The sequence below is a fragment of the Bubalus kerabau genome, chromosome 14 (genome assembly GCF_029407905.1).
Source record: "Bubalus kerabau isolate K-KA32 ecotype Philippines breed swamp buffalo chromosome 14, PCC_UOA_SB_1v2, whole genome shotgun sequence".
NCBI classification, from domain to species: Eukaryota; Metazoa; Chordata; class Mammalia; order Artiodactyla; family Bovidae; genus Bubalus; species Bubalus kerabau.
The window spans coordinates 29,233,979-29,259,803 of record NC_073637.1 but is presented as its reverse complement, the minus strand read 5'-3'; the positions used below and the strand labels follow the sequence as shown (position 1 = coordinate 29,259,803).

At 42.8% G+C, this 25,825-nt stretch overlaps 1 protein-coding gene across 17 annotated transcripts in view; it reads left to right on the top strand.

Annotated features, from left to right (window-relative positions):
* The first annotated feature begins 3,398 nt into the window (after positions 1 to 3,398).
* Positions 3,399 to 25,825, top strand: part of ASPH (aspartate beta-hydroxylase) — a 187,721-nt gene continuing 165,294 nt past the window's right edge. For 4 of the 17 annotated variants that reach the window (XM_055546083.1, XM_055546081.1, XM_055546080.1 and 1 more), the window contains exon 1: positions 23,589 to 23,748. In XM_055546083.1, coding sequence (XP_055402058.1) covers positions 23,604 to 23,748 — 145 coding nt within the window. In that variant the 5' untranslated portion in view covers positions 23,589 to 23,603. Of the gene's footprint in view, positions 3,762 to 23,297; positions 23,749 to 25,825 lie in introns of those variants that run through there. The other 13 variants (XM_055546079.1, XM_055546077.1, XM_055546071.1 and 10 more) reach the window with 9 other exon arrangements.

Genomic DNA, 25,825 nt, shown 5'->3' with positions numbered 1-25,825 from the left:
TCCTTAGACTAGGAAACTTAAGACCTAGATGATAGATTACTTATAGATGATAGATTACTTATAGAGAATAGATGCTATTTTTTTTATTTTTTAGGAAGAGAATTTGGCACGAAATACCACAAATTCTGATGGAAAATGTAAAGAATTGAAATGAAAAAATGAAACTATAGGTTTCTTGGCTAGTATGTTTTCAGATTATTTTTCCATATCACAACGCAGTATTTCAAATTCTGATCTATTTTTGACTAGATTTAAAATGCCTTCTTATAGAAATACATTCCATGTTTTTATAAGATAGACACTAGCCAGGTTCATTTTTCTATAGTAATATAAAGACAAGCTGTTTGATGAAAATGACAGTACATTTATTTGTTGAGATATAACTCATATGGGAATAATTGCTTTGAGAACACTTTGAGTACAGAATGCCTTAAAAGTGTTCTTGTATTTACAGACATGTCCTTCATTGCAACACATTCTACTAATGCAAAATGAAAACACACAACTGAATCATCATGATACGTTGACATTCATTTTTTTCACTTGAGCAGAATTTACTATGATAAATAATGATAGAGAAATACTTGTTTTTAGTTTACAATAATAGAATTTTATATTAGCAAGACTGCATGTAAATCAGAGCCACTTTTTAGGAAGCAGGTAAAATGCAACTTTAAAACACTAGGTTTTCATAAGTCCAGAAATATTTAATTTGGAAAGCATTTAACTAGAGACTGTGAAGGGTCAACATGAGGGAAAAACAACTAGGACAAATCTTGCCCTCAAGTTCTCACTTGCAAATCCCAGTGGTGAAACCAATGGGAAGTTTATGAAAATATCTGAAAGGCACATTTGGCCTAGTTCAAAAGCTCTATTAAGTTAGTATTTTAATACATTGTCCTAGTTAAGTCTTGTCTTTATGGTCCTTTTAACATTGCTTCATCCAGGGTTCATTCATAGCTGACTCAGAAATCACAGAAAGGAGAATAGGCTCCTGTTAAGGAGAGCTGCGACCTTTAGTTTCAAAGGTACCTTGACTTCATAATCTTCTTCACCTCGATGCTGAGAAAAGGATTTCTGTAAAGAAATTCATGGGTCCAAGGTAAGCTTTGTGTTTTTTAATACTCATAATAGGTAAGTATATACAGCTGTAAATATATATAACTGACATTATTTGTATGTGTTTGTGTGTGTTGTTGCTCAGTCATGTCCAATTTTTTGTAGCCTGCCAGACTTTTCTGTCCATGGGATCTCCCAGGCAAGAATATTGGAGTGGGTTGCCGTTTCTTTCCCCAGGGGATCTTCCCAACCCAGAGATCAAACCCACATCTCCTGGGTCTCCTGCATTGCAGGTGAATTCTTCACCTACTGCACCATCAGGGAATGCCATGAATATTATTATAAGTTTTATTTTATAATAGTGAGCATATAAATATCATTGTAGCTGCTTCTTACATTACATGAAGGAAGTCAGGAAATCTCTAACTTCCCCTGATCTCTGTTTACAAAGCCTCTATTTTGGTCTGGTACTGGCTAAGATAACCAGCTATATATCTTATCAGTGGTACCAGGTTTCTGGAAATACAGGAAAATGGTTTCACTGTATTCTGAAATATAATGATGGTTTCTGAAAAACATCATTCCATGACATCTTGGAGTCTGTTATCAGAGAAAGTTGATTTCTTCAAAGAAGTGGACCTTGCTAAGTAACCACCATCAAGTTTTTTCAGACCTATCTTTGCAGTTGGGCCAAGGAGGCTTTCAGGAGACATCTGCTAAGAGAAGAAGGAGCCAGTGAGACATTCTCTGCTCTAAACTGAACCTTGTCCTTGGAAGGAGAATTCTGACCATAGACTCTGGAGCCAGATGGAACCATATCGCATCCCTGCTCCATCACTTACTAGCTCTGTCACCTACTTAATTTAACCTCTCTGGGCCTGATTTAACTCACACTCAGGAAACAGACACCACAAGGATTTTGTCAGAATTTAAGAGTTCAAGTATCTTCAGCATTGTCTGCTCAGCTCATTTCTCATTATAATTTTATATTAAGCTCTTTCACTTAGATTTGTCTCTTAGTCCAGCTCTCCACCCTCCTCCACCCAATGAAATAACGATTAAGGGATTTGGATGAGAAAGGGATTAAGGGATTTGGTTAACGGATTTGGATGAGAAAAAGGGCGGGTGAAGGCAGAAGGGGATGCCATGAGATAAAAACTGAACAAGCTGCTTCAGTACAAACCCTGTGAGCTCTGCTGCCCTGCTCTGTCTTGATAACTATCTAACATAATTTCACAAAAAGGAGAGAGAAGCCTTCTCATTATGCAGTGCGACCCTCCCCTGGGCTTCTGTGAATCCAGAAGAGGCCGGTGAGGCCAAGGACCTGACAGTGCACAGTGGCAGAACTGGAGAAGAGGGATAAAAGCAGGTGCCACTCTGCAACCTTGGCTCTGGTTCCTTGGCCCTCTTAAGACACTCCCAGGCGGTGCTCTGAAACATGGTCAAGAATTGGGGGAGAGTGTTAAGAAGTTACCAGAAATGTATCAAATCACTGAACAGGTCTGGCTTGTCTGTTGCATCAGGCATTGTGTTGGCGACTGGCGACACAAAGATGATGACAGACGATGTGCCTGATCTCAAGCTCCTATCTGGCTCGTCCAGGGATCCAGATATTTTTAAGACCAGGTGTGGTCAGAAGCAGCTGAAGGCCTAGGCTCCTTGCCCCTGCACGGGGGAGGGGAGGGGGACCCACGGTGGGGACATCAAGGGAGAGGAATGAAGACGTCAGCGCTGCAGAGAGAGATTGCAGATAGAGGGTGCGGAGCAGGGCAAGGAAATGAACTTTTTGCTTTACATTTGCACCTCTTAACTAAGATCTGAAAACGCTGATGGCACAAAAGAACTAACGTCCTGCTTTAAAACCAACTACGTATGGCTTAAACATTTAGTTAGTTCTAACATCACCATTTCAGAAATGTCGTAATATTAATATGACAAATACAGTTTTTTCGCAAGAAGGGACGTTGCCTCACTTGGCTTTCTGTGTGCACAGGGAAGTGGGACACGAACAAAATTCCCGGTGAAAAGCCAAGAGAGGGTGAGCTCTAATCCAGACGCTGCACACGTGTCGCCCGCCCCGCCCCATCCCCATTATACAGGGTCCGCCAAAGCTCGCGAGAGTTCTCTTGCCTTCCACGTCTGCCACGTTCCAAAGGACCAGGACAGACTGGAAAGTCGAAAGCTGCTGGCTCTCACAGGCCGCAGCGTCGCGCCAGAGCAGCCCTAAGCCTGCAGCGGGGCGGGGAAACGCGGCACGGTCCCGCCCCCTCATAGAGGCCCTTGTGACTTGCTGTATATCCCGTCACTCAGCCTTCTGTGGGCGGGGAGGGGTGGGGCTCGCCGGACGGGGGCGTGGCCCCAGGGCGGGTGAGCGGCGCGCTCTCGCGCCGGGAGGGCAGTCACCAGCTCCGAGCAGGCGAGGACCGAGCGCGCGCCGGAGGCACGCGGGTGAAAAGTCCTCGGAGGCGCTGCGGGCGGTGCCGAGACACCCGTGCAGCTTCAGGAGCCGCGGCCCTCACCCGCTGCAGCGCCCGCGCCCCCCACGCCCGGAGGGAGCCCCCTACCCTTGCCTGCTCCATCGGTGCGCGTGATGGCCCCGCGCAAGAATGCCAAGGGCGGCGGCGGCAACAGCAGCAGCAGCAGCTCTGGCAGTCCGACCGGTTGCACCAGCGGCGGCAGCAGCAGCCCCGGGTCCCGGAGAGGTCAGAGGCGCTCCGGAGCCGGGGTCCGGGTGGCCCGGAGGATGGGGCTCCGTTGGGGGTGGGGGGCGTGGGCGCTGCGAGTCCACCTCCCCAGATGCCGCCGAGCGCCTCCTCCATCCTCCTCCGGGCGCGGGGCGGAGGCCGTGCTTGGTGGGCCTGGCGGGTAGGCTGGAGGGGCCGGGCCGAGCAGGGAGCCCCTTCCCGGCCGCTCCTTCACCTGCAGTGCGCAGCCGAGATGGAGGTTGTGTCGATCCACTCCTTCTTGGCTCGCTGTGGAATTGATGATAGGCGTAAGAGAAACAGTTTACCTTGGCCGTGCATATTTTGGAGAGTTTGGAAATGAGCCAAAGTCAGAAAATAAGTTCTTGCCAAACCAGCAGCTTTTAAGTGCAGCCCAAAGGAGAATAAGGCTGCTGGGATGTGTGTGCGGGGCGGGGGAGAGGGGAGTGATTTGAATATTCTTGAAGATTATTTTAAATATTTTTGCCTTTATGTAGCTTTCTTATCGTGCGTTGTAGTTGCCTTTAAATATAACAGAATACCATAAGTACTGAGCAAGCTTCTCTATTTTTTCCCCTTTGTCTTCTCTTTAAAAAAAAAAAGATATTCACCTTTCTCCTTCTGTGCTTATCCAGCAAAGAAAGAGAGAACAGATGTTGTAAATCTGTTTCATCTCACATTTCAGTGGTTCTCGTTTCTTTTATACCTCCTTTGACTCATATTTAGAATATTAAAACTGCAGTCCACATGTGTATTGAATCATAGCTATAAACTTTCCCTTTTAAAATGATTCTAGATTCTTTGTTTCCTGAGGTCTGCAAGGAATGTATTTACTTGTATCAAAAAAGTAAATCAGAAGACTATAGTCATCCTTTAAAGAGCTGTTGTTTAAATAGCACTTACCACTATCTGAAATTATTTGTTTTCATGTGTATTGCCTTCATGTCTCACGCATTCCCTCTGATTGATTCCTTTTCCCAACTCTTTTAGTCTGGCCATTAATAGATGCTCAATAAAAAATTATTTGATGAGTGAATGAATTTAAATAGTTAAATTTAAATGATGAAAATAGTGCAGTTGAAATCATTGAATAAATTTACACTCTGAGAACTAATATTTTGTATTGTAGAGAAAAAAGATAGTTTGAATTCCACAGAAAACATATTAATTCACCTTTGACATAAGTAAACTTTGTATTCCTTTGTCACTTGACCTTAAATGCCAGTCAGTTGACTTAAACAGGCAGAAGGGTAGATGAAGGAAGGGCTCTGGCTACACTTTTTAAAATATCTAAATGAGAAGAACTCATGCAACTTCAGCTCCAAGTAGAGAAAGCTGATGAACGACACTTTAATGTTGTTTTCAAAAGTTTTTGTAGCCATTTACAAGCAAAACACATCATCTTTGTTCCACTTTGCCTTTTGCAATTCTGGGTAGAGAGGATTGACTATATCTGAAGCAGTTGTTTTATTAAATGCCCTGTTGTTGGTGAGAATTACCATCGAGAGTGTGTATTGATTGTATCCCCATCCCCAGTGGTTCAAGATCTGAATCAGTTGGTCCTAACATTTAGGAAATGTTAGGACCAAAATGAACACATTCGAACTTTGATATTCCAGCATTTTAGAGCAAGTTCTATCCTATTTGAGGATCTACAGCCTTTTAAGCATTTTACACATTGATCCTGTAATTGTTGTGAAGCAGACATAGTATATAAAAGAGAATGTGGAAATGAGAGAGGTACCTGTATTACCAGAAAAATATCCACAGACAGAGAGTTGACATTGGAGTCTCGCTTGTTACATAATGAGCATTCTTTTTCCGCAGCTATTGTTTTTTTTTTCAGTCAGTGATGAGTTCTGACTGTGTGCCACGTGGAAGGCACAGGAGATGAAAGGAGGTTTCTTTCTGTTGTAAGCAGTTGCATTGCAGTGGAACGTGTGATCCGATACCAGAATGATGGAGCCATTTCTATTTGGTTGCTGGATCTATCTGTCATTGATGTGTACACATTGATGCCCAAGTCAATACCACATGCTGGGGAAATCACAGAAACTGGAATCTTGGCTGAGGCCTTACCATGAGGCCTGGAAAGATTGTCTGAATCCTCAAAGGTTATATACTTCTTAGAAACCCAACTGATTATTGGATGATCCAAGACTAAAACCAGGTTTTCTCTTATTCATTTGACCATTGTACTGGATTTTTGTTGTGCTGTGGCTAAGTTGTGTCTGACTCTTTGTGACCCCATGGACTGCAGCACGCCAGGCCTTGCTGCCCCTCACCATCTCCTGGATTTTAGGTTCTCTAATTTGTAAGATTTTATGGGAATCTTGGAGTCGAAGTTGATTATCTTTTCTTTCTAGCTCTCTATGGCATATTACACCTGTTTTTTTTTTTTTTTTAAAGAAAAATATTCTTCCCATGGTATTACCAGTTAACTTTTGACTACAGTTGTATTTGAAACAGCATGTTTGAAAATCTTAGTTTGAGAAGAAGTACATGGGCTCAGCTAATGTTTTTTGAGTTGTTTTACATTGAGATTCTGAAGGACATGATGACACTAGTCACATTGAACGTTATTATTTCTAACATTTATGTGTGAAAATAGAGTGGAAGAGGACCCAGTCCTTTGAAACATTCATTTTAGGGAAAATGTGATTATCTGGCCTTTTGTTGATCTTAGTGGTCATTTTTTTCAAACGTGGTGTTTTGAAACTGAAACTTGGAGGTTTATGTAAAAGTTAGATTTTTAAAGCAGGTGTCTGCTTTTTATTTAAGCCTTCAACTTAAATTGAAAACTGATAAAATGCTTAGCTTTTTGCAGAGCTCAAGTTTGCCTTTTCCAGTTTTATTCTTTAAAATATGAAAGAAACGAGTAAATTGAACATATTACCTTTGTGTGTGTTTGTGCTCAGTCATGTCTGACTCTTTGCGACCCTGTAAACCATGGCCTGGCAGGTTCCTCTGTCCATGGAATTTTCCAGGCAAGAATACTGGAGTGGGTTGCCATTTCCTACTCCAGGGATCTTCCCGAACAAGGGATCAAACCCATGATTCCCCTGAGCCTCCTGCATTACAGGCAGATTATTTACCACTGCACCTCCTGGGAAGTATTTACCTTTACTGCTAAGTCGCTTCAGTCGTGTCCGACTCTGTGCGACCCCATAGGCGGCAGCCCACCAGGCTCCCCCATCCCTGGGATTCTCCAGGCAAGAACACTGGAGTGGGTTGCCATTTCCTTGTCCGATGCATGAAAGTGAAAAGTGAAAGTGAAGTTGCTCAGTCGAGTCCGACTCTTAGTGACCCCATGGACTGCAGCCTACCAGGCTCCTCCGTCCATGGGATCTTCCAGGCAAGAGTACTGGAGTGGGGTGCCATTGCCTTCTCCATTTACCTTTAACTCACACGTAAAAAAAACTGACTTGCTTGACCAACTGAGGCCAAGGGAAACCTCTTTCAGATTTATTGATTTGAAGATCTTTGATCAACAGGGATCATGATGTGCTTTTAGACTTATTTTGTAGTTACAGACCCTGGTATATATAATGTTTTTGTTTAGAGTTTCCCTTTGCAATGTCATTCAGTCTTTTCCTGTAGCTTCTAACTTGGTAGGGGATGTCAACATCTGTTTTCTTTGTCTAATAGTGTTGTGCCACCATATCACACTTCACCAGTAGGTGTCACTGTAGAACACTTTTTCCTTTTTCAATTTCAAGTTTCAGATGTAACATCTACTTGTTTTTTAAATGTAAGAGCCCTGTACATACTCAGAGGGCTTCCCTGGTGGCTCAGAGGGTAAAGCGTCTGCCTGCAGTGCGGGAGACAGGGGTTCGATCCCTGGGTCGGGAAGATCCCCTGGAGAAGGAAATGAACCATTGATGGACAACTAATTAAAAATGCTCAGCCGCTGCTATTTAATTCTGTCACAGTCTCTAACAGCCGGTTTTGAAATCTAGTAGTAATAGTCAGGCCCTAGCAGTCTTATTTCAGAGAAGGCAATGGCACCTCACTCCAGTACTCTTGCCTGGAAAATCCGATGGACAGCAGAGCCTGGTAGGCTGCAGTCCATGGGGTCTCTAAGAGTCGGACACAACTGAGCGACTTCCCTTTCACTTTTCACTTTCACGCATTGGAGAAGGAAATGGCAACCCACTCCAGTGTTCTTGCCTGGAGAATCCCAGGGACGGGGGAGCCTGGTGGGCTTCCGTCTATGGGGTTGCACAGAGTCAGACACGACTAAAGCTACTTAGCAGCAGCAGTAGCAGTCTTATTTATTTAGGCTGATTGTATTTAGAATTAAATGCATTGATGAACTATCTGTAAAATTATACATTTGCAGATGTTTGATTTTGATGCGTGTTAATCATTTAGAATTTTTTTCTTCCTTATTGCTCTCAATATGTCTTAGACTGCTTAGTAATTAACAGACACAATACATTGCTGCTTGCCCTCTGACTCCATTGAATGAGGAGCCCTTGGTGAAATTCCTTTCCTTTAATCATTTTGTGCCAGTTACTTAATCCTTTGTGAGTCAGTCTAGAATGAAAAGATAGGAAGGCCATAATTCTTCCACCAGAGGAACTGTGTGCTGTTTTGTGTTCAATTGAACAGCAGTTTCAACTGGCCAGATTGTATGAAAAATGAATGTTAGTCGCTCAGTTGTGTCCGACTCTGAGACCCCATGGTGGGTCTCCTCTGTCCCTGGAATTCTCCAGGCAAGAACACTGGAGTGGGTAGTCATTCCCTTGTCCAGGGGCTCTCCCCAACCCAGGGATCGAACTCTCGGCTCCTATGTTGGCAGGCAGATTCTTTACTGTCTAAGCCACAGGGCAACTCAGATTTTATGGAACCAAGTGCTAAAAAGTATTGGGAGGGAATTCTTGAACACATTTTATAATTATTATTTTTAAACATAGTTACCTTTTTAAAAAGTCTTTATTGAATTTGTTATAGTATTGTTTCTTTTCTTTCTTTATTTTTTTTTAAATGTTTTAGTTTTATGGCCACAAGGCATGTGGGATGTTATCTCCCCGACCAGGGATCAAACCTGCAACCTCTCTACTGAAATGTGAAGTCTTAACCACTGGACCGCCAGGGAAGTCCTTTGCACACAATTTTAAAATGGCCAAACATTAACCTGGGTTCGGAAGTTAAAGGAGAGATCTATACTTTAGCTTTACTTTAAAATCATGTGTCTCAGAGAGATTACTAGACAATGAGAGATTCTCATTTTCAGCTGATTGGCAAAAGGGTAGCTTGGATTAAGAATCATGAGAGCTTTCCACTCTATTTTTAGTTACTATTGAAAATTTAACCTCTAAGTTCTTTGGTCCCAGTAGAATATCTGCCCCCCCACCTCCACCCATTTTCTTTTTTTTTTCTCCAGAAAGACATTGTAGTTTGGGAAAATCTGATGACCTGGATTCATAGCCATTTAAGAACTGTGTAGCAGGTCACTCAAAATTTGTAAACCTGGTCTCAAATGGAAAGAATTATTCAGGGTTGTGACAGCCCTAAAATCAATTCTGTATGCCTTTTTGTTGCTCAGATTTTTCATCAAAGTACCCGTAATGGTAAAGGTGCATATGAAACTTTGGAGAATATATAAGGCTGTAGAACTAAGCAGGCTATTGCATGCTTGAAAAATTTTTTATGATTTAAGAAATGAATTTTTGTGATACAGGGTAGCATCTGAGTCAAGTGGATGTCCTAGAAGTCGTGTTCATAGCAGGTTCTTAGTACCCTTTGACACATTTCTGGCTGCCTCTGGGGTGCACGTCAGCCTTCAAGTTTAGGATTTACCCTCAGATCCCTTCTGGATCTGCACTGTTTTCTCTTACTAGAGCTCAGATCTATTTCAGTCTTTTGATGTTACTCCAGCATACTGCTTTAATATCCTGAAAATACACAAGTTAGTTCGTGTCTGGGGGTATTTCTGCATCTCCTGCGTGGTTTGATTTCATTCTGTCCTAAGATAAACAGAACATTTTAAAATTAGCTTCCCTTTAATAAATTCTGTATGTACAGAGAACCCATCTACAGTTTACCCAGATCCCTGGGAAAGCCTCAGCCATCTGTTGGGAGAGGTGGGGGTGTTCAGGCTGACTCCTGTGCTCCAGTATCCACTGCTCCAGCATCTATGAAGCTCTGAATATAAATCTCAGTGGACACGTGTCTGGTGTTTAGTCCTGCAGATCTGGCTGTTTCTACTAAAGGACCAGAGATTAGGATGTTCATTTCTCCCTTCTCTTTATCTCTATGTGCCACTGTAGGGGCCCTTGTTCTGAAGTCCATTGCTTTAGCAGTTTCTTCTGCTAGCGCTAGGAGCCAAAGTAGTGTTTCCTCATTAGTCATTATTGTTTTTTAATGAAAGTGCTTCAGGCAAGTGTTTCCTCATTAGTCATTATTGTTTTTTAATGAAAGTGCTTCAGGCATTTGCTCTACATTTAACGTTTGCTTTTCAAGGGTGTGTCTTGGTTATCTTTGGCTGATGTGGATATCTTTTAAGGGCAGATCACTGAGTCTAATTTAGTTCTGATCAGGTTGATGACGCCTGAGGACAAATTTGCTGTAGATAACCTATTAGAATCAAAGGAAATTTGTTTTAAAAAATAATTTTTTAAAATTTTGTGTTGGGGTATAGTCAATTGGGGCTTCCCAGGTGGTGATAGTGGTTAAGAACCCGCCTGGCAATGCAGGTAGACGTAAGAGATGCGGGTTTGATCCCTGGGTCAGGAAGATCCCCTGGAGGAGGGCGTGGCGACCCACTCCAGTATTCTTGCCTGGAGAACCCCACAGACACTGGAGCCTGGTGGGCCGCAGTCCATAAAGTTGCATAGAGTTGGACACAACTAAAGTGACTTAGCACGCACACATAGCTGATTAACAAACAATATTGTGGTAGTTTTCAGGTGAACAGGAAAGGACTCAGCCATGCATACACAGCTATCCTTTCTCCCTCATGCTCCCCTTCCCTCCAGGCCACCACATAACACTGAGCAGAGTTCCCTGTGCTATACAGGAGGTCCTTGTTGGTTATCCATTTTAAATACAGCAGTGTGCACTGTCCAACCCAAACGCCCTAACTATCCCTTCCCCCCATCCTTTCCCCTGGGAACCATAAGTTCCTTTAGACTCAGAGGAAATGTTGAGGCTACTTGGTGAGTAAGTCTTTAGAAAAGATACTTACACAAGATCTTCTGAAGGCTTGGGGCTGGTCTCTGGCCCCCTTGGAAATCCAGGTGTCTTGCCTGGTCGATCTGGCTATAGCGTGGCCTTCCTCATCTGCCATGGATGCTCTCCATGCTCTTAACGCGGATGGGGCCTGGGGGGGGTGGTGGGGGGTGTTTAGTTAGTGCAGAGTGGAAATGACTGTTGCTGTGCTTGGAAAGATGCCAGCCTTTCTTTCCTGCGTGTGTTCCTACAGATTTAACCCCATGACTCATTCTGCATGGGAGCCAGCGAGCATCAGTCTTAATTTTGAGTGAGAAAATATGACTGGAGAAAATAATTTCGTTCCATCACCAGTACTATGTAACTGTTATTTCCCATAGCTTGCCTGGGTTTGACAGCCTTTGCTGTCATGACCTAGTGCAAACTCGGTGCTGTTTTGTTCTCTCCTGTCTCTCACTTTGGTTCTTGTTTATTATATTGCTATTGTACAGTTTCTCACACTGTCTTTCACACTCTGTTTTTAATTTAATTTTCCTGAATTGGTCTACTGGAAAGTCTGTTTGGTCTAGATTCACAGGTAAATTTTATTTAGAAGTGAATTTTTTTCCCCTTACATGAAAATAAAAATCTGTGTTGTGTTTATTGAAAGAATACCTGCATTTAACTTTTCCATTTTTTGAGTCAAATCAATTTGAATAAGATGCTTGTCAGTTACTGAATTTTATATTTACAAATTATTTCATGTGTTTTGCTTTTTGATGGAGAGCCATCTCTCTTTTAGAATGTAAATATTTCTGTGTTGCTCTTTAAAACTATCTATTTGTATTATTATATATTAAGATGTTTAAATAGATATAAATAATGCAGTGACTTACCATGTAACCACCATACAAATGAGAAAGTAAAATATTACCAAATTCTTGGTTTCTCCTCTCCTGTGTTATCCCTTTACAATCTAAAACATTTTGTGATAATCACTGTCATACATCGCTTTATAATATATATTATATAATATATAGCTTCCCTCGTGGCTCAGTCAGTGAAGAATCTGCCTGCAATGCAGGAGACCCAGGTTCAATCCCTGGGTTGGAAAGATCCCCTGGAGAAGGAAATGGCAACCCACTCCAGTATCCTTGCCTGGAAAATCCCATGGACAGAGGAGCCTGGTGGGCTATAGGCCTTGGGGTTGCAGAGTCAGGCAAGACTGAGTGACTACCATATAATATAGATAATAATATATAACATAATGTTATGCTACATATATGATATATATAGTGTAATAGTCATATATAACTTAATATAATATTCTGTTGCATATTGTATACTATATATCCATTTGTATAAAATATATTATTAAATTTTATATATATGAAAATTTCTTAGGAAGTATATCTATATCCCTATGTATAGAAATATGTATGTATTTTACATATGTATGTATTTTACATATTGTATATACACATAAACATATACATTTGTTTGTTGTTGCTGTTGTTTAGTTGCTAAGTCGTTTCCAACTGTTTTGTGACCCCATGGACTGTAGCCCACCAGGCTTCTCTGTCCATGGGATTTTCCAGACAAGAATATGGAAGCGGGTTGCAATTTGCTCCTCCAGGGGATCTTCCCAACCCAGGGATCGAACCCACATCTTCTGCGTTGCAGGCGGATTCTTTTACCACTGAGCCACCAGGGAAGCCCATAATATTTGTTTAGTGCATGTCAAAAGTTTTAGAAATAGGCTCATACTTGTCAACTATTGGACACTATTTGCTTAAGACTCTACCAAACTGGCTCTATGTTTTCATATATATAGTTCTTCATTATATGAATGTGCTTTTTCTTTAGCCATCCTGGCATCCAGGACCACTTTGTTTGTTTTCATTGTTTTCTTTCAAACACTGCTGCCCTGAACACTCTTGGAGTTGTCTATTACCTTGTATAAATGTCTAAGTCCTTTCCTAGAGCATAATTTAGGATTAGAATTGTTGGGTCATAGCATACACGTATTAAACTTTACCAAGTCTCACCTTTTTTTCCCCAACCTCAAAGTGCTTGTATCACTTTACACTCCCACCCACCATGAAAACAGCTACTTGTGTGTAGCAACCACATTACCAACACTTGGTAACCTTTAATATTGCAAGTTTAGTAAGTTTAGTGGATGTGAAGTAGTGTTTGTGTTTTAAACTTGCATTTTTCTCATCACCAATGAGGTTACTGGTGAGAATAGCTATTTGAGTTTCCTTTTCTGTGAATTTTTTTTAATATATATACATATATATATATATATATATATAACCTATTTGTCTAGGTTTTTAATTTAAATTTTTGATTTGTAGAATTTCTTTATCTTGAACCTTTTGATTGTGTGATAAAGGGCTTCTCCAAGTCTATGATTATTCACGTTGTCGTTTTCTGTAGTATAATTTGTTGAATAGAATTTTTAGATTTTTGATCTATTGATAATAGCATTTTTGTATTTTCTTCTTTATGATTTGTGCTTTATTTAGGACATCTTTTCTAACAGAGATCATAAAACATTTTCTTTTTTTCTATAAGCTACTGAATTTTGCCTTTTACATTTAGATGTCTAAACGATGGGGTGTGCTTTTTATTGTATATATTGTTGGGTAGGGAGCTGATATTTTTAAAGATGAACAATGAAAATGTCCTGCACCATTAGTTGAAGTGTCTTCTTTCTACACTAATCTGCTGTATCACCTATTGTGTATAGATACCTGTGACTGTTTTGTTCCTGGTATGTGGAATTAGGCAGGTCCTTCTATCCTGTCTTTTTCATCATTGTCCTCACTGTTTCGGGACCTTTCTTTGCCTGTGTCTTTTTAGAATCTGCACATCAAGTTAAGTTTCATGAAGAATATTTCAGGATTTTGATTGGGATTGTATTGAATTTATAGAACAGTTTGGGACAAATGTGTGTGTGTGTGTGTTTAGTCACTAAGTCATGTCTGACTCTTTGCAACCCCATGGACTGCTGCATGCCAGGCTTCCCTGTCTTTCACTATCTCCTGGAGTTTGCACAAATTGGGACAAGAGCACACATATAATAATGAGTATTTCTGTACATAAACATGGTGCAACTTCCTATATATTTGTCTTACAGTGACTTTTTATAATTTTATCCCAAAGTGGTATGCCTCTTTGATTAGATTTAGCCTAAGTGCTTTACTGTTGTTGTTGTTCAGTTGCTCAGTCATGCCCAACTCTTTGTGACTCCATGGCCTGTAGCCCGCCAGGCTCCTCTGCTTATGGAATTTTCCAGGCAAGAATACTGGAGTTGTTTGCCATGTCCTCCTCCAGGGGATCTTCCTAACCCAGGGATCAAACCCGTGTCTCCTGCACTGCAGGTGATCTCTTGCATCACAGGCACATCTATACTTCTAAGCCACTAGGGGAGCCCTTAGATGACTCATCAGTCAGTTCAGTTCAGTTCAGTTGCTCAGTCGTGTCCGACTCTTTGCGACCCCATGAATCGCAGCACGCCAGGCTTCCCTGTCCATCATCAACTCCCGGAGTTCACTCAAACTCACGTCCATCCAGTCAATGATGCCATCCAGCCATCTCATCCTCTGTCGTCCCCTTCTCCTTCTGCTCCCAACCCCTCCCAGCATCAGAGTCTTTTCCAATGAGTCAACTCTTCGCATGAGGTGGCCAAAGTACTGGAGTTTCAGCTTTAGCATCATTCCTTCCAAAGAAATCCCAGGGCTGATCTCCTTTAGAATGGACTGGTTGGATCTCCTTGCAGTCCAAGGGACTCTCAAGAGTCTTCTCCAACACCACAGTTCAAAAGCATCAATTCTTCGGCCCTCAGCTTTCTTCACAGTCCAACTCTCACATCCATACATGACCACTGGAAAAACCATAGCCTTGACTAGACAGACCTTTGTTGGCAAAGTAATGTCTCTGCTTTTGAATATGCTATCTAGGTTGGTCATAACTTTTGTTCCAAGGAGTAATGAATTAGATGACTCATAACTGGTCCTGTTTCATCCTTCAGGCATTGTCATCTTCATAAAGTGTAAGTTCGATCATGTCGCTTATTTGAAAACCTTGCCTAGTCTTCCTGGTTCAAGGTGTAGTTTAGATTCCTTAGCACCATCTAGCAGGCTCCTCATGATCTTGCCCCTCTTACCCTCTCTGCTGCTGCTGCTAAGTCACTTCAGTCATGTCTGACTCTGTACGACCCCATAGACTGCAGCCCACCAAGCCCCACCGTCCCTGGGATTCTCCAGGCAAGAACACTGGAGTGGGTTGCCATTTCCTTCTCGAATGCAGGAAAGGGAAAAGTGAAAGTGAATTTGCTCAGTCGTGTCCGACTCTTCAAGACCCCATGGACTGCAGCCCACCAGGCTCCTCCATCCATGGGATTTTCCAGGAAAAAGTACAGGAGTGGGGTGCCATTGCCTTCTCTGCTTACCCTCTCTAGCCAATCTTAAACTGCTCTCTTTATATTAATTCACCCATGTCAGGTCACTCTCTGAGGTCTCTGCATTTGCTCTTGCTGTTTCTTCTGTGACAGCCCCACACTTGCTCTTTCCCTGTGTGGCTCCTGTGTGTCTGTCAAGATGCAGCTACCCCATCAGTTCTTCTACCTTCCCATTGATCATCTTTCCAGTGGGTTTTGCAACCCTCCTCCCCCCACCCCCAGCATGAGTGTCTGTAGCGCCCTCTGCAGGTACTGTCTTAGCATCCTCATTGATCCACAGGTTCCTCTATGCTATGCAATGTTAAGTCACTTCAGTTGTGTCCGACTCTGTGCGACCCCATAGACAGCAGCCCACCAGGCTCCCCCATCCCTGGGATTCTCCAGGCAAGAACACTGGAGTGGGTTGCCATTTCCTTCTCCAATGCATGAAAGTGAAAAGTGTAAGTGAAGTCGCTCAGTCATGTCCGACTCTTAGCGACCCCATGGACCGCAGCCCACCAGGCTCCTCCATCCATGGGATTTTCCAAGCAAGAGTACTGGAGTGGGGTGCCATTGCCTTCTAGCAGATGAGAAAAGTGTGACAACACAGTATTAGACTGCACTGGACCTGAGGACTAGCTCTGCCACTCATTTTTGACCTTTTAGTAAGTCAACAAGCCTCCCTCAGCATCTTGAAATATTTCTTCATCTCTCAAATGGAGATAATACTCACACTTATGCAAACTGATGCCTAGTAAGTGTTTCTTAACGACTGCAGTTGCGGTACATGGTGATGGTGATGCCCCTTGAACAGAACAGATGTTGGGTTTTGTGCTGTGATCATCTGCTGTCTTTCATTCTTGCTTGATCACAAAGGCAAGAACTTTATGATCTGTGTTAGGAACAGACACCAGACGCAGACTCCCGTAAACAGTTAGGAATTGATTTCATTAAGAAAGATGTGGTGTGCTCGCACCAGATGTGGTAGGATCAGTGGTTCAGGAAGTCCTCAGAGCACGTGACTTCTCGGTGTCGGTGTCTGTCGTCCTGAGGTTGGCTCCTCTTGGACTCAAGATGGCAGCTGGCAGCCTTGAGGTTTCTTGCTTCTCTGTTCACACTCGGCTGGAGAAGGGGGCTTTTTCTCTTTTGCATAGAACAGGGCTCCTTGGCTCCACACTGTCTGTCTCACCACCGCTGGTTGGGAATGGGTTACCCAGATTGTTCTGATCAGAGGTCAGCATGGTGGTCACATGATCTCCCTGGAAACAACTATCATTTTCTTTTTTTTTTTTTCTAATTTTTTAAATTGGAGGATAACTACTTTATAGTGTCATGTTGGTTTCTGCTGTACAACAGTGTGAGTCAGTCGCTAACATTTTTTTTATGTTATTACATTTTTCTCTTGATTTCTTTTCAACTGATTTAAAAAGCCAAAACCATTCTTAGGCCCTGGTTCATACAAAAACGGGAGGTGGGTCGAAGCTCACTCACCCTGGTCAAGAGTACTTGCTGGGGCTGGGAGAACTACTCCTAGGGTTTGGTGTAGGTAAACACCATGTTCCATTTCCTTTTCATCTCCAGTACTTAAATGATGGTCTGTGCATACTAGGCACTCAGTAAATATGGTGTGAACAAATTTACAGGGAAAAGTCTTACTTCCCTCTCACAGACCAAAAGGGCGCTGATGGTGTAAGCTGTGTTTTTTGTGTTTCTTCCACACTGCCTTGAATGTAAAAGGTGCTCTAGAATTATGTGTTACATGCATGGATTTTTTTTTTTTTTTAATGTTTATGTTATGGGCCATAAGACAGACTGCAAAATCCTCTTGATGTTTATAAATGTTGGAGTTAAAGAAATAAAAATTATTAAGATGTGGAGAATTAATTAAAATGAGCAAGTCCTTTCTGGTAGTTTCGACATACAAGTACTTAGGCCAGTAGGAAGCATTCGTATTTCATTCATTCTGATTAGGAGTAACGCTTGGGCAGAAGCAGGCATTTATTTGTTCTGCAGCATTTTGATTTTCCCTCACTTTAGCCTTAAATGTGACTCATTGATAGGCTAAAATCATGTGAATACTGAAATACTGCTAAATTTTTGTTCCCTTTAGTTTTTGGCTTTGGCTTTTAAAATTCATTTGTAAGAGTTATGGAGATTTCCTTCTTAAGACTAAAGTTTGACAATCCTAATTAAAAAATATAGAAAAACTATAAGTGAAAGTGAAAGTTGCTCAGTTGAGTCTGACTCTTGGCGACCCCATGGACTATACAGTCCATGGAATTCTCCAAGGCAGAATACAGGAGTGGATAGCCTTTTCCTTCTCCAGGGAATCTTCCCAACCTAGGGATTGAACCTAAGTCTCCCACATTGTAGGCAGATTCTTTACTAGCTGAGCCACAAGGGAAGCCCAATGCTATTAATAACATTTATAAAGAAGATTGTACTTTAAAGTGCTGTATCTTTAAAATTTAAGAGAATGGTTCTTCCCAAGTGATTGTCTTATATCCACATTGTCCCATATACTCCTTTAGCCTAATATTGTTGTTGTTGTTTAGTCACTGAGTTATATCCGACTCTTTGTGTTCCCAATGGACTAGAGCCCACCAGTCTCCTCTGTCCATGGAATTTCCCAGGCAAGAATACTGGAGTGGGTAGCCATTTCCTCGTCTAGGGGATCTTCTCGACCCTAGGTTTGAACTTGCATCTCCTGCATTGGCAGGCAGATTCTTTACCTCTGAGCCACCTGGGAGTTAACCCATCCTAAATACCCTGATATTAGTACTCACCAAAATGAACTTTTATTTTATTTCTGTTTTACTCCTCTACTGGACTGTAAGCAAAGTGGCCTCTCTGTTCATTGTACGGCAGGGATTTCAAGAGTTATTAGTCAAAGGAATAAATATTCAGGTGCATGGAAAAAATGGTGAAAGCCTTTTGAAAAGTTACCATACTGTGATTTTGATAACTTTGTGTCTTAAAATCTTTATTAGATTATAGAGCTGAAAGCACCTTGTTCTGCTGATCTGAATTATTTGTTGAGCTGAATTTGTTTAATCTGAGTTATTTATTTGAAATGTTCTATTTAGGGCAAGACTTTTATCCAAGATGGTATTACAGACATTTAGCCAGTCCTGGGAAGATACTGTACCCTGTCAGGACAGCACCTGTTAAATATACCTGTGCTTTCTGCCCAAACATTAGCTTCTCAGTAACTGGCACAAAGCTTTGCGACTTCAGCCTTTTCAGCGGGTCAGATTTTGTTGGGTCATACTCCTAGGAACCTTTGGCAGCAGACTAGCTGGCTTTTTCTGGAACACAGCCAAGAGACCAGTGCTTGCAACAGTTTATGCAGTGGAACCTGAGTGCAGGGTGGTGAGCCGGGTGCCTGGTGAATTTTATTCCAGGTGACCTCAGCCAGGGTGGGTGGGGGCCAGTCTGTTTGGTGAAGGTGGAGCTGAGGGAGGTGTTGGATATGGAAGTTAGGGCAAAATGAGTCAGTGAGAGTTGAGTTAGGGGACACCTGAGCATGTGGTGACATTGACTGTCACTTTGGTTTTTGAACTGGGGCAGGATAGGGAGGAAAGGGACAGACTTGGAGTATGAGGTTGAGGCAGCTGAGTGGATGAAGCCCGTGGGGTCTTGGCTGGACCTGTCCTGGTCATTCCTGTCCCTCAGCCAGAAGCAGCCTGTGGTCTGGTTTTGTTTTCAGAATGCCGCTGCTACTGCTGCTAAGTCGCTTCAATCATGCCCGACTCTTTGCTACCCAGTAGACTCCAACCTGCCAGACCTCTCTGTCCATGGGATTCTCCAGGCAAGAATACTGGAGTGGGTTGCATGCCCTCCTTCGGGGAATCTTCCTGCCCAGGGATTGAACCTGCATTTCATGTCTCCTGCATTGGCAGACAGGTTCTTTACCACTAGTGCCACCTGGGAGTGTGTTAGATTTGTTTTACCATCTGTTGTTGTTCACTCGCTCAGTCATGTCCGACTCTGTGATCCCATGGATTACAGCACACCATGCTCCCCTGTCCTTCACCGTCTCCTGGAGCTTGCCTAAACTTGTGTCCATTGAGTCAGTGATGCCATCCAACCTGCCTTCTCATCCTCTATCACCCCCTTCTCCTCCTGCCCTTAATCTTTCCCAGCTCAGGGTCTTTTCCAATGAGTCGGCTCTTCACATCAGGTGGCCAAAGTATTGGAGCTTCAGCATCAGTCCTTACAGTAAATATTCAGGATTGATTTTTTTAAGGATTGACTGGTTTGATCTCCTTTCTGTCCAAGGGACTCTTCAAGAGTCTGTTCCAGCACCACAGTTTGAAAGCATCAGTTCAATTTTTACCATCTAGATGGCACAAAAACATTTATATTTACATTGTTGTGTGTGTGTGTGAATTGTCCAGTGAAGTTAATGGGGTTTACTCTGTCCAGGTGCTGTCCTCTGCAAGGAGCAGATACAGTGGTCAGAACAGATTTAACATCAGCCTCTGGCAAGGTCACCGTCCTTTGGGCCACAGAGCAGTAAATACTTGTTGGATGGATGAAGTGTGCGTGTGCAGGGAGTAGGGAAAGGAAGACTAAAATACGAACCAGCTGAGGCTTCTCAGGACTCTCAAAACCGCAGTCCCAGCTAACATTTTCTGGGCAGTTATACTCTGGGGAATCCTGCAAATTAGAAGAGGTGACAAGGAAACTCAAGGGACCAATGGCCTGTTTTTATTAAAGGAAAGAAAAGTAGATTCAGGCCAGCTCTAAACTGATGACTCATGACAATCCCAGGCAAATTCTAGAATTAAAAATCATTTTTCAGTGGATAGAGAAGAAAGCCGTGGACAGTGGGAGACACTGCAGGTATACAGGTTCAACGTCTCATTGTGCATTTTGATGAGTTTTGTAGACAAGTGGTCAGTATACAATCTCGTTATTTTTCCTGACTCCACCAAGGGTTTAATGCCATCTCTGAGAATCACCCTGTGTCTCAGATGGCAAAGCATCACTCCTGTGATAGAGTGTGGGTCACAACTGGCGACTGCACTGCGTTCGTTTGCACATTACCGATTTCATGGGTCGATGTCAATTTCAAGAGCACAGAGGTGAGGGCAGTTAGTCCTGGAAGGGAAAGGGACATCATAGGGACAGCCTGGCTTGGAGAGTGGACAGAGTTGCACACTTCTGCAGAGTTGGCTCATTGTTGAGGATTAGCTGGGACAGGCTTGAAGCAGTAGGTGTATTTTCGAGAAGGCCTAATGTTTTGTTTTGCTTGGGTTGGGTTTTTTTTAATTGCTTGTGGTCTCAGAGGGTGCTGCCTGCTTGATGGGTCTGATTAGGAATCCCCTTGTGTGTTAGTGTAATTGGGGACCAGAGTGAGGGAGGGGACCGTCCCACTGCATAGGTTGGGTTGCATCCAGAATTTGGGGGAGTGCCTATTCAGTGGGGGAGTGGTGGAGATGACTGGTGGGAGGAAGTGCCTTTCGGGTGAGATCTTGGGGTGAGTGTGGGATAGGAGCGAAAACCCAGGGGATGCTGGCTCAGATGAAGCCGCCCCCCCCCACCCCCCCATCCAGGAGGTGGCAGAGTAGTTAGGCTTATAATCCCATCAGATGAATCAGAGGTGAAACCCAGGGCATCCAGTGGAAATGGCCAGTGAGCAGGTGGAGATCTGTTGGTAGACCCTGCATGGAGGAGACGTGGAGTGGGGAGCATTCTCCCTTTGGTTTCTCCTAAATCGGAGGCCAGACATGGAATTGGTGTTCTTTCCATTACTGTTGGGTTTAGGACTTGATCCTTGACTTCACTTATTCTTTCATTCCTTCCTTCCTTCCATTTATTTTTAAATCAATTCAATTTTGTTTTTATTTTTATATTTATCTAACCTTTTGTTTTGAAACTTTTAAACCTATTTGACAGCAAAAAGTTCAGACCAAGGCTTGTATGCTCTTCACCTGGACTTGCCAACTGTTGGCGGTTGGCCACGTTTGCTCTCATTGTGTATTGATCTTCCTTCCTTTCTCATCTCTCTGTCTGTCTGTCTCTGGGACCTCTTTGAAGGTAACATCATGACAGTTTAATTGGCTTAACTGCTTCCTACCCTGAGCCCTCCTAAGGACATGGTGAAAGTGAAAGTGTTAGTGACTTAGCCGAGTGACCCCATGGACGGTAGCCCACAGGCTCCTCTGTCCATGGGATTCTCCAGGCAAGAATACTGGAGTGGGTAGCCATTCCCTTCTCCAGGAGATCTTCCTGACCCAGGGATCAAACCTATATCTCCTGCATTACAGGCAGATTGGCAGGTTCTTTACCGTCTGAGTCATCAGAAAGGCAGCACTGATGCAGTATTACCTAAATGCACTTTCTAATCAGATTTCTTTGAGGGTCTCCAGAAGCATCCTTAAAACTTGAAGTTGTAAAATTTTTCAATTTTTTTTTACTTATCTAGAACCCAATCATGAATTAACCTGGGGGGAGACTTTTCACATTCTTAACCCTTATCTGGAATACCTTATCGGGAATATCTGACTCTTCAGGACTAGAAATGGGCCTGGAAATCTGGATTTTCCCAACTTTTTAGTGTGAAAAAATTCAGACCTTCAAGATAGTTATAAGAAAAGTTTGTTTAGGTTCACTGGTTGTTTTGATGGCTTTGCATTTTCTATAGGTCACTCTAGATACATACACACCATTTTATTTATTCATTTTTGCCTTTGAACTGTTTAATTAAATCATGATACTTTATTCCTGAATTTTTCAGCACGTTTCCCCTAAAAACAAGGATATGTGCCTACGTAATCACAATATAATGATCACACTCAGAAAGTTTAACAGTACTTACAGCACTGTTAACTGATTTAAGTCTATATTCAGACCTTCCTAGTTTATTGCAATAGTATCCTTCAAACAGCCCGCTCCACCTTTGAACTGTTGATGTCTTTTTTATTTAAAAGATTTAAAAAATTAAGATAGATTTTATTCCACAAAGTCTCATGGGTAAACTACATGCCTTTCCCCTAAAATATGTTGCTTTTTGTGATATTCTGTAGCACTTAGGAGGTGGATAACGTGAAAAATCACAGTAAAGAGAAGCTGATTTCTTCCTTCACAGCGGATGGGTAATTTAAATGTGGAGTCATGAGCAGTTTGGGGAAAACATGTAGATAAAAACACAAGTGCACTAGTTTTTGAAAGAAGAGGTCAGTCTTGGCAGGGCTGTTGGGTGGCAGAGGAATTAGATTTAATCCATCCCGTCAAATTTAAGGGAAAAACAACTAGCTTGGAAACTTTCTGTGACTCATTGGAGCTAATGAAAATATTCCTTAAAATGATCAAAGTGCTCTTGCTTTATCTCTGTGATGTCTGTGGCTAGCAGACATTTAATTGACATTCCTGGACTTTGATTTCAGGACTGTCCTTCTCATGGGCACGGACTTTGAGCCAGTAACGTGGCTTCTGTGAATGTTTGTGTTACACACCCAGTGCTTGTGTAAAAGTGCTGAAATCAGTCACATTTCAGAATGTAAGGCATGGAAACCTTGTCAAGGTTTAAGTAACATTTTCCGATTTGGTAATATATTTAAAATACATAGAAAATTAATTCATTAACTTTATTAATGTATTAACGAGTTAAGACATCATCAGAATGGGAAACTTTTACCCATTAAAAGATGCTTTAAGATAAGGAATAGGTCAATCACAGCCTGGGAGAAAATTTTGTAACACATGTTGTCTGTTAAAGGGCCATTATCCAGGGAATACAAAGACGTCCTACAGTTCAACTTAGGAAAACATTTAAAAAAATAGGCAAATGTTCAGAAGATTTGAGTAGAGAGTTCACAGAAAAGAAATAAATAGCTAGTAAGCACAGTAGAAAAGTGCTGGAACATTGGCCCTCGGGGGAATGCAAATTAAACCAACAGATACCACTGCATACTCATCAGAGTGGCTAAAATTAAAAAGACTGACCACAGCAAATGTTGACAGCATCTTAGAACAAAAGAACTGTTACACATTTTTGGTGTGTATATAAAATGGTGGAACCACTAGAGTCAAAGATCTGGCAGTTTCTTACCGCAGTGAGTGTGCCTGAGCCCTGTGACCCAGCAATTCCACTCCTAGGTATTTATTTCCCAGGAGAAGCGCAAGCTTTTATTTCTAATATGGAAGCAATGTTCTTGCACAAGAATATCCCCAGCAGCTTTATTCGTAACACTCAAGGCCTGCCAACAGTTCAGACTTCTACCAGTAGGAGAATGCTCTGGTATACTCGGGTGAATTTGCCCAGCGGAATACTTCCCAGCAACAGGAAGCCATGCAGTACCCCTGCCTATAACATACATGGCCCCTCAGAATGTAAAGCTCAGGGAGACAAGCCTTACGGCAACAAGCATATACCAGGTACGCCATTTTTATGACATTTCAAGAACAGGCAACACTAACCTCCAGTGGGAAAAAAAAGTGAAACAATGGGGCTGTCCCTGGGCTTGGGGTTGCTGTGGAATTTGGCTGGTAAGGGCGTCCGTGTTCTGTGTCTTGATAAGAGATTTGGCTTACACGGTGTATATTTTTGTGAAAACTCAGGGAGTGTACACTTTAAATTAGGGCATTTCATTTTATGTACATTGTATGTGAAATGATAAAGATTGGACTGTGGTTTATGATGTAGAAGCTGAAATACTTGGGGAAGTGTGCTAGTGTCTACAGGTTTAATTTGAAATGCGCTAGACGTGTAAAATGGATTCATGAATGAATATCAAGGAATGAATAGACATAACGTAAGCAAGATAAAATGTTAATCATCGCAACTGAGTGATATGCATGTGAATATTCTACGTAAAATTCTTTCAGCTTTGTTGTGTGTTGGGAAATTTTTGTAATAAAATACTTTTCAAATATTCATGTATTGTTTGTTCGAATCCTATGAAATAGCCATTTTTGTGGGCCCCAAATAGTCAAATCCTGGCAGCTTTTTGTTTGTCGGCCTAACATGCAGCTACGTTTATAGCTGCTCTCTTTAGTAGGCTTTGTCTGGCCGGGTGTTATCGTGAAGCTTCATTTTCCTCCAGTCACTGTGGTTAGTTGGATTAGATTAATCTCTGGGTAGCAGAGGCTCTTGACCATCTCTGGGGTGGATTCCTTAGCACCCCAGTCACTCTGCGTTTCTGGAAGTCTGTCTGCTTTAAGTATGACCTCATTTTCAGTGCAGACTTTCTCCTCTCCCGTTGGCAGGAAGGCAGAAGGGCCTGCAGTGGGAGAAGTGATGTTTGCATTCTGTCTGTGTGGTCTGCTTTGGGGCAGTGTCCTTCTTGTCTCTTCCAGGCTCTAGTTTGTTGGGAGTGCTGGGGATGGGAGACGGAGAGAGGGGAAGAGAGGGAAAGCCATCTTCTATCGTCTCATTGGTCCCTGTCAGTCTCTTGCTGGTTGATAAGATCAACTGTCCATGGTTGACAATAGGTGAAAGTGAAAGTCACTCAGTCCTGTTTTGACTCGTTGAGACCCCATGGACTATACAGTGACAGGCAGCCAAACACTTCCCCTGTGAGTTCTTTGGAAGGTCTGGTGGGACCTTCCAGCCCTCTGGGACATCCACTCCTGGCAGAGCCCCCTACCCTCTCTTGCTCCTTCGAATCCCTTGCTTGGCAGTCAGCCTTTTTGAGTAAGATGCTGGCATGATGGTATATACCCTGGTTCTCTCTTCCTGCCCTCCTTGGGCGAAGGAACCTAGGACACCTTGCAGGAGGCGGGAGGAGGTGGGGGTGGTGTGTGGGGTAGGGGAGTGCACACTGCTTGGTAATTGCTGCCTTTTCTCTGTAGCTGCCCTTCCTGCTTTCCTGTGCTTCTGCTCAGGTCGGCTGAGGGTGGGCCAGTCCCCAGGGCTGCTGTCACTTCAGACCAGCTGGCCACTAGAAGGCCAACCTAGGAGGTCCCCACAGCCACTCTCAGGCTTGATAGTTTGTGGGAATAACTCAGAACTGGGTAACTTTCCTCTTTTGTGCTCTGTTCACCATTGCAATTGAATTGCAGTGGAAGGCTGCAGATTAGAACTAGCCAAAGGACGAGACTCAGGGCAAAGTGGGAAGGTTCTGAACACAAAGCTCCCATTTTCCTCATGGACATCAGTTTCCAGTATATGTAGAGTATTGCCAATAAGGGGAGCTCATCCGAGCCTTTGGTACTCAGAGTTTTTACTAGGGCTTCATCACTTACTGGGCTTCCCTGGTACTCAGGGGTAAAGAATCTGCCTGCCAACATAGGAGACGTGGGTTCGATCCCTGGGTCGGCAAGATCCCCTGGAGAAGGAAATGGCAACCCATTCCAGTATTCTTGCCTGGAAGATCCCATGGACGGAAGAGCCTGGCAGGCTACAGTTTATAGGATTGCAAAAGTGTTGGACATGGCTGCCCTTAACTAATATATATGGTCATACAGTCTGCAAATCACCCTGTTAGACTGTCCACTGGCCAGAGCACCCAAG